The following is a 9843-nucleotide window of genomic DNA, read 5'->3' on the forward strand; positions in this document are numbered from 1 at the left end:
ATAAAGATTTACTCAAAAAGCATGAAGAATGATTTCAAGAAAATGTCCCTTTTAAATGCATGTTTTTGCATGGTTGCCATACTTAGTGCATTCTTGTACTAATCCCATTCTTCTCTACTTTATTACACAAAGTGTAGGTTACGTATGCTTAAAGGATGTCTATGATTGAGGAGCTTGATATGTGATTCCCAAGATCAAGGAAAGGGGTCCTCAAGTTCCAAGGATTCCCTACTCATGTCTTAATGTAAAGTTTACTAAAAGTTATATAGTTATGTCTTATGTTTAAAGATCTTGTCCCTAAAGTATCCTAAGGTTGTTGAGTCTAAGATGGCAAAAAGTCTTAGGGTCTAAATATGTATTATGACTGGTATTTTATATATATATATATATATATATATATATATATATATATATAAACACCCGGTTGCAAACACTTCAAAATCAAAAAAACTACTGTTAAAAGTCCAGGCAACAGTTTCAAGCCCAAGAACAAGCACCTAGCCACACCAAACAAATTGACATAAATATCTACCTAGTTCATGAGAAAGCACATATAAGTATGAAAATCCCCAAGCTTTGAACTGCCAGTACTAGAAAACCAAAGCAGAGAATCATAAGGATCCATATGTCCAGAAGGTCTATCTTGCCTCAGCTTTTTCTTTAAAATCAGAGACACTTCCAATTTCCTACTGAGATAGGAAAGCAGAGGGAGGAATAGATGCATTTTTCTAGGCAAAGACAGGTTAGAATGCATTCATATCAAGGCATAAAAATGACAAACCTGAATGATGTTGCAACAGCAGTCTATTTGAATTCCCCTGCATCTGGATAAGTGAACTGTCGTCATTAATTGCATCACCATAGAGGGGATCAATTTCTTTCAAGCTGTCATCATTTAAACTTAACTGCTCCTCGAGCCTTCGCAATGCTAGACTCATCTCAAGCCCCGGAGAACTGATGACCTCCTCTGTTCTCCCTATGGTGTCTGACATCCCGTTATTATTGATGATTGCATCAGAGCAAATTTCTCCAGGGCTAGATTGGTTCTGATATTGCTCATAAGATTCACTGGCAATGCCAGTAGAGCCCGTATGTGGAGTAGAATAGGAGCTTGGACTAGGAGAGAAAGCAGAAGAAATTGGAGAAGATTCTGACATGAAGGCTGGATTCTGCCTACCCTGTGCTCATATTTAAAACAAATGATGTTGGGACTAATTATACTTTTCACATATTATATTGCAACTTATGTAAGCTTTAGATGATAAACAGATTGATAAGATGCATCAAACAGACATTTAGTTTTCCAATGTTAGCTGAACATACAGATCAATAGATATCATGGAAGCACCTCATAATATCATATCTAGTGGCATCCACAGGGGAATAAAATTACATACATGATTGTTGAAACTGAAGAACATAAACTTAATGGAAAATAGATCTCTATTTATGGAAAGTAATTTCAGGTGGTGTTAAGAAATCTTATCATGACATCATATTTGTGTATACTGGTTCCAGAAGACTGACCTCGATTATGTCTCTGTAGTGAACCAAAACAATGTGGTCGTACGCACTGCCCAAGCATGCAAAGTTGTGAACAATTAAAGAAAAAACGACAATCAGTCACCGGTCGACTTTTTGTTCTGAGAGATTAAGAGAGAGAGAGAGATGACAGAAAAGGAAGCTCTAGAATCTTGCATTCCACATTTCTTTTGTTCATTTTGTTTTGCAACTCCTGATAATTTCGCGACCATTTGAAACTATGGAGAGTTTAACGCCTCCTCCTCAAAAGTTATCATAACCATAAAACACCATTTTACAGATGAATAAAAGAAAGTACACTCACGGATCCAACATCCAATAGCTACGTCTCTGGAAGTTAGGATTTTGCTCTCCATGTGCATAATAACAATTCAGGGCTTCAGCATTTCCAACCTGGACATGGAAGAGAAAAATTGGAATTTCTCATTCAATGAAAAAATGTTAGGGAAATGGAGATGAACATCAGATGCACATTTTTGGGATTGATTCAATCCATGTGAAAATTACACCAAACTTGCTTAGAAAGTCATTTACAATATCAACAACATGAGTTTCATAAAAATGGTTACCTTAAGGCGTTCATGTGCCTCCCCAACAGTTCTTCCATCTTTCTTCTTGCGCCAACTATGACCATCTTTACGGAAGAACCTGAGGACTCTCTTGTTGTAGAGAAACAATGATCCGCCTGGTGATAAAACACTTTGTCAGATGATATAATGAAAGAGGATAACCATCTAACAACAAAGGTTCCAAGGTAAGAGGGTTAGGAGACTACTGGGTGGCTTTTGAGATGGCTCACTGGAGAGTTGGTGGTTCTCATGATTTCGCAGTATAAAGAGAACTTCAGCGGGTTTCAACCACCTAATTTGGGCTTCTCGAACCAAATCATTAATATCATATCCTGAAACATAGAATAACAGCAGTTGCTAAATCTTCTAGTTCAGCAGAAATATATAACTAAACCCCATTCTCAAAGCGGCATAATTCGTCAGGTCAATCAGTAGTTTCCAAGGAAAACATCTATATTTAAAAAGAAAAACTTTCAAGTGGTTCCTTGAGCAGAACTTCTACAAATGAGAAAGTTGAATCATAATAGCAATAGTGACGACAGGATTAAATTTGGTGTGCTGTGCACGACAAATTTAAATTACACATATCCTATGCTTATTATTTTTATGTTTTTGGACATATGTTATGTTAGAAATTCAGAACTCTTGGTTTTTTTCTGTTACATGTCTCTGAAATGAAGACCATAAGACGTTTGAAGCCTTTGTCAGAGTGTGTACAAGTAGTTCTTACAATCCAAGGACTAGCTCCAAGTACTGAAAGAGCCAAGATTTAGTTAGAAGTTGAGGTTGAAGTAACAGTTAGTTGATCAATTAGCAATCGGTTTCCAACCATTGGTTACCATTTCTCTGCCAGAATAGTTAAGAGGTAATATGTTGTTTTATTTGTCAACATTACAGGTTCATATTTCTTACCTCATTTATCCTCCCAAACTGTCCCACGTAGGCTCTTTCACTATACCAACCAGCATACCTGTAGTTTCACAAACTTGCAGCTAAGGAGTAGTGGCGCTTATGAAGCTTGGGGCAGGGAAGACAGATTTTCTGCTCTTTTTTTCTCTTTCTATGAATGCTGACAAGTAGACTTTGATTATGGCCACATCACACACCTTTGTTTCTCAAAGGAAACATGGCTTTTCCAATTTCAATCAGGCAAGCTAGAGTCAGCAATGCTTCAAGACAATAGCCATCCACTTATTTATATTCAATGACATCCTATAAACAAATATATAAACATTCTCCTAACTACATTGGATAACGCCCCGTACATTTATTCTCTCTCATTACTATTATCTCGTTATGATCTAGTAGGCACCAAAAATTTATCTGAAGAATTCATTAAAAATTTTGGATAAGAATTTGGTAGGTCCCTTGGGCTTACTATATCATGATCTAATTAGCCGAGGGAAAAACATTCACTAAAATGCATTTCTTAGTGTGAAGTGGATATCATAGACAATAGACTTGTCAAGTGGGAAGTCAACCCATGAAACGGTTTATATAAGGGTTTCTAATACAAATATATCAGGCATCAAAAAATATTCAGCTAATGGCCGCATGTATATGTAATGTAACCATATTGTCTAAATAGTGTCAACCGTCTATATATGATGTATAACTACGTACAAAAAATATATATACACTGTTGTACAATAATTACACATTGTTATATAATGTATATGTACTGTACCTACACTGTATATTTTGTATGTATGATCTATATATAATTTATCCACACTATTATACACAAAATCAAATGAAGAAAAATGACCATTGATTCTAATATTAATTTAATGGGATAACAAATTTAAAGAAAAAATATTTAGAAAGTAATAATTTAAGAGTGGGAGAGAGAAGAATAAAGGCCCGTTTGGCCATAGATAGCATTTTTTGGGAATTTTTTTGGCACAATATGTTTGGCCATAGAACCTATCAAGTTTTGGGATTTTTCTTTCGACAAAAAACACCTAAAATCTACAAGAAAGTGGTTTTGATGCAAAACATACTTGTTAAGTTCTTCGAAATTTCAAAACTTACCTCAAATTATATATTTTGCAAATAAAAGCCCATTAATTATAACTCCAACTATAATTCTACCTACCCAACCCCTCAAAGTAACAATGTTCTGATTTGCATACTTACTGTGAAGAGATTGTTCTTCAAACGTGGGAAGATTACGTTAAAGAATAGTTAGTTACAACTATTGTTAATATTTATTTATTTTTGTATCGATAGATCTTCGTAACAAATTGTAACTTGATGAACAGTAATAGTTGGTACTTGTGTTATCAGTAGTTTTTATTAAAATATCGTGTTAATATTTTGGATAATTAATTACCAAGTTCATTATAAAAATGATAAGTTTGTGTCAGATTTATGAGTATTTTTAGTAGTTTTTTTGAACTTATGGGTATAATCACGTTTCATTTTTTTGTTAAAAAAGTGAAAAATATTTCCCAAAATTATGGTCAAACACGTGTTCAAACTTCAATCCAATCTTCACCTAAATCTAGTTTTTCAAAATATTTGGAAAGCTATGGCCAAACGCTAGCTAAGAGTGGAGACAAAGCTTGGGCCATTTTCGATAATTAGCTAATAATTAGGTCATTTTCATTAAAATAATGACCGGCTGGCCATACCCTTTAATTTTCTCTTAATATAACCTCTCAAACTAGGCCCCCAACTGCTCCTCAAACCCTAATTGATGTGACCCTCTAACTTGAGAGGTTTGAGTTGAGTCCATTATTTTGACCCCTTAACCGGATCTGTTTAGGATCGGATCCATAGCCCATAGGCCAACAAAAACAACGATGGCATACCCCGTGTAACCCACAAGTGGAGTCCTGGAGTCTAAGGAGGGTAGAATGTTTATCTTATGTTAGTTGGGCTTTAAGCACAAAGCGCAAATAAAGTGTGGACTTTATTGAGAAAAGGTGAAAATGGAGAAAACATACAAATATATATATATATATATATATATGTTTAATCCAAGACTAAAAATTAAAAGCATGAATAACAAATTTAGGACTAAGAAATTGATTGTTTTTACGAAAAAGCAAAATATCAATGGTATAGCGTCGCCTCTTCAGGAAATACTCATTCACAAGGTAAAGTACGTCCTACAGCCTTGATGATGACCCTGTAGCGCACATTAAGCGAGGCAAAACGCTCAATGCGCGTTTTGAGCCTCGCTTCAGGGTTTAAGCGCGCATTTGATAACATTGTAGCTTACCCTGTTTCACAGAGATGGAGAAATTTTTGATAGACCACAACTAAAATAAGGCTCACCAAACCTAGTCTATGTTAAATAATAAGATTCTTTTTACATGGCACCAAAATCAACCTTTTGCAAGCCCATTTTCTACTCATATGTCCACATGTAAATCCCAAATTGGAGTTACGTCTGCCAAAGGGTGTTGAGTTATATAGTGTCTCACATCAAGTACAAAATGACATCTAAAGTGGTTTGAAAATTGATGGTTCACTCCACTCTTTGCCATAAGAATTTAGATTGGCTGCTTAGTTCTCTTACTTCCAAAGGAAGCTCCATGTTTTATCATAACAAAGACAGTCTATTATGTCATTATTCATGTGCCAATCAAATGCACAACTCTAGCTTTTCAAAAAGAAGGCATACGCCTTAGCCCCCACCCCATTGGGGGAGGCCCAAATTTTTACATAATTATTTATGATAAGAAGTATTTTAGGAAAAAAATATATCATTATTTTATTCTCTTTAATCCCATTCAGAGAGAAGAAATCAAAAAAATGTTATTTTGCACCCTTACATTCTCTGTGCTGATGCTATTATTTTATTCTTTTAACTCCCTTTGCACACTTCTTCAAATATTTAATAAGTTAGAGAAATACTCTGTCAAATATATGAATCAATAGTCGAAAAGAGTTAAAACTAAGTGAATTGCAAATTCATTATTATTTCTTTTTAAATTTAAAGTGAGGTATATCAAAGTTATCAATTCTTGAATCAGATTTTATGGTTCTAATTCTTATCTTTATTCAAAAATTTGCCAACTTATTACTTATAGAATTATGTTAGCAATTCATATGATGATTGCCTTAGTGGAAAAATATCTATGCTGATAAAATCTTACCTAAAACTACTAACTGGAAAAAAAATCGAAGAAATCATTTATAAAAAAAATATTAAGTAATAATTTGCAGCTAAAAAGTAAACGAAAAATAAATTTTCAGTAAATAAATTTAAAGTTCGTTTAGTTAGGCCTCTAATAGAAATTTTGCTTTCGGCCTCCAAATATGTTGAGCCTCCGCTGATCAAATGATGAGCCTTAATGTGAAATGACTTTACAAATTAATGGGCTCTCCTTCATGCTCACAACTGGTATTGTTTATAATTTGTTTACCCATCTCATGCATGAAATGGTTTGGATGGAAGAAGAGACAAATCCAGGGGAAGGCCTGAATAGGAAGAGCTCACTTGCACAAGAGAGATGAGGGCTAGAAGAGCTATCATATCCATCGCGGAGATGGATTTGAGCAAATGCATATTACAACTCCATCTAACTTATGTCAGCATTAAGAGCAATATTTTAAGCCAGTCTATTATGTCATTATTCATGTGCCAATCAAATGCACGGCTCTAGCTTTTCAAAAAGAAGGCATATGCCTTAGCCCCCACCCCATTGGGGGAGGCCCAAATTTTTACATAATTATTTATGATGAGCCTTAATGTGAAATGACTTTACAAATTAATGGGCTCTCCTTCACTGCTCACAACTGGTATTGTTTATAATTTGTTTACCCATCTCATGCATGAAATGGTTTGGATGGAAGAAGAGACAAATCCAGGGAAAGGTATGAATAGGAAGAGCTCACTTGCAAAAGACAGATGAGGGCTAGAAGAGCTATCATATCCATCGCGGAGATGGATTTGAGCAAATGCGTACTACAACTCCATCTAACTTATGTCAGCATTAAGAGCAATATTTTAGTGTTTAACTATTTACAAGTGAGGTTTCTTGCATGATTTGACAACAAGATAGCATGCCATCAACTAGTACTCTATTAGGACCTTTCGTTATTTCTAGGAGGGAGATTTTCCCTTTTTGAAGACAATGAGTAAAGGAATTTATTTTGCACCATTTGTAATCCATGCAATAAGAGGTGTTTAACCATGGAATACTAACTAGCTGGGATCCATAGGATTCTAGTGAGGGTTGGTCGGAGGCCAATCTTTTAATTAGCCCTTCCCATTGGACAAAGCCTAGATAATCATAATCAGTCACCTTGATTGACTGACTGACTAGGCAAGCACGAAGGAAATCCAAAGCCCTTCTAACATGGGATAGAGGAAAAAGAATCATTTTAAATCGGAAGTGAGTGTGCCCTTGTTGTGGCCTTAGTCAATTAGCTGAATGAGACAACCTGTTCACTTTTAGTCAATCAGCTGAAAGTGACAAGCTTGTTGCTTTTATTTATTAGTATTCTCTTTCACTTGGGCATAGAATACTACAATTTTATTTGATAGAGCACAGCCTCTGTCACTCGAAAGAGAATATATCACGATGGTAAAATGATAAACTCATTTCTATACAAGATTTTGCCGATTCTGTATGATCTTTTCCATCAGTAAATAAAGATTCTAAAACTTACAACTCACAAGGTCATAGAGTGCAACAACCACGACAATCCACTCACCTAACACGTTCATATTTTTCCAGTCTGACATGCTTTTAGCATTTGTGAACCACAGTATTCTAGATCAACACTCACCAAGGAAATCATGCCCATAAAATGGTCAATCTATCAACTATTCATACATCCGTCTCAAATTATTGGGTGTCAGCTATGCTAATCCTCTATATCCATTTTGGTACACTCGCGTTTATTTCTTTCCAATACTCGATTTTTTCCCTTAAATTAGACAGCATATGGACCTTAGATAGGACTAATGAGAGTGTGGAGGTCACAAATTAGCGTACAAGGGTATTAGGTAGCAATACATTGTCTTGTTGTCCATTCATATTAGAAGTCATAGTATTGCTTTTGTAGTTTCTTGTCCTTCGATTGATGTTACAATATGTTGATTGCTTGTAGCTCGACTATCGTATAAGTTAATTGTAGTTTTGTAATGTGTTGTTTTTGTTATTATCTATTTTTTTACTTCCGTTACTTCTTTCCTCAGATTATTTTCCTTGAGCCGAGGGTTAATCAGAAAAATTCTATCTTCCTCCCCTCCTCAAATTGGATATGTTATTGTTGTAAGAGTAAAGTATATCCACCTATGCTGACAGAGGATAGCGGGTCCCATGTCCAGATAAAAGAGGAGAATTTCATGATCCGTATATAGACTTTTGAAAGTCGTTACAAACGTACACTCGAGAAATGTACTTTGGGAAAGATGATTATTAACATCCATTGAAGCTCTTCTTCAATCAGGTATCTCAGATCAGTCAAAATTATGTCATAATTAAATATTTTTAAAAAAATTGAACATACAAGGGTTTAACCAACTCCAAAAATACTGAAACGCACAAGTCAATTGATCTTAAACAAAACTAATCGAAGAGAAAAAAAAGTGAACTCACTGTAACAGTAAAACGCATTAGTGATCCAAGTAGAGTTATTTTACCTGATTCCGCCATGATTTCTATCACTCAATAAGAAAATTCACAAGTGCAGAGCCGACTTTCATATCAAATTTTAAACCGAAGTTGTACAGATCGTATCGCCACCGCAAATCAACCTTGACGGAAACGCCAACAGCGGCAGGTGGTGGCGGTGGTGGCGGAGGAGAGAGAGAGTATTTTGACTGGAAAACGACGGCTTGAATTTTGCAAGTCTACCAAGCTTCAGAAATGGAGTTTCGTTTGTTATTTTGGGGGAACAAAATGGACTGACCATCTGAAGGTGTAAGTTCGCTGGTTTACAGCTGACTCCAGATTGTATTGTAACTGAAAAATTAATTAGTTTCATAATCTATAATATTGCTTGGTTGGTGAGATTACCCATAACAATTTGGGGATAAAATAGGACTTTATTATTTTAATTTTTATCCCACACTTATCATGAGTATTAATTTATTTTAATCAATAAATATTACTCTCAGAAATTATTTTATGTATACAAATGTTGCTTCAAAATTATATTAACCTTTTTTTTTAATAGTAGACTTTTTTTTCTCATTTAATCTGTACAAATGTTTATTTTATTCTTGATTTATTCTGTATAAATTCGTTTCATAATCTATATAATATTTACTTAATATCTCATTTTGTTTTCGTGCTACTTTTCAACAGTAGTGAACTTCTATTTTATTGAATAAAAAAGAAAAAAAATATAAGATTTCACCTAGAGAGGTACTACTATAAGCTTTTTTATTTATTACTGAATTTTTTGAAATGTTAGTGTCACGACCCAAAACTGAGCCGCGACTGGCACCCACACTTACCCTCCTATGTGAGCGAACCAACCAATCTAAACCTTAACATTTCAATTTAATATCAACAGAAAATAATGCGGAAGACTTAAACTCATTAATAAAAACCAATTCAATAACTTCTAAAATTCAACATCTATTATTCCCCAAAATCTGGAAGTCATCAGCACAAGAACATCTATGATCAAATTACTAAACTAAGAGTATTCTAAGAAGCTAAAATAAACAAAAGCTAGTCCATGCCGGAACTTCAAGGCATCAAGACATGAGGAAGAAGATCCAGTCCAAGCTAGAAGCATTAGCTCACCCTGAAATCCG

General features: G+C 34.7%; 1 protein-coding gene across 1 annotated transcript in view; it reads right to left on the bottom strand.

Annotated features, from left to right (window-relative positions):
- The window catches only part of LOC107020680 (calmodulin-binding transcription activator 4-like), a 16074-nt gene extending 7010 nt beyond the window's left edge, over positions 1-9064 (bottom strand). The window contains exons 1-6 of the mRNA XM_015221138.2: positions 8719-9064; positions 2318-2443; positions 2112-2227; positions 1847-1935; positions 1528-1573; positions 782-1178 (exon numbers count right to left, since the gene is read on the bottom strand). Of these exons, the coding sequence (XP_015076624.1) occupies positions 782-1178; positions 1528-1573; positions 1847-1935; positions 2112-2227; positions 2318-2443; positions 8719-8731 (787 nt within the window). The 5' untranslated portion in view covers positions 8732-9064. The remainder of the gene's footprint in view (positions 1-781; positions 1179-1527; positions 1574-1846; positions 1936-2111; positions 2228-2317; positions 2444-8718) is intronic.
- Positions 9065-9843: the final 779 nt, after the last annotated feature.

The sequence above is a fragment of the Solanum pennellii genome, chromosome 5, assembly GCF_001406875.1.
Source record: "Solanum pennellii chromosome 5, SPENNV200".
Classification (NCBI taxonomy): domain Eukaryota; kingdom Viridiplantae; phylum Streptophyta; class Magnoliopsida; order Solanales; family Solanaceae; genus Solanum; species Solanum pennellii.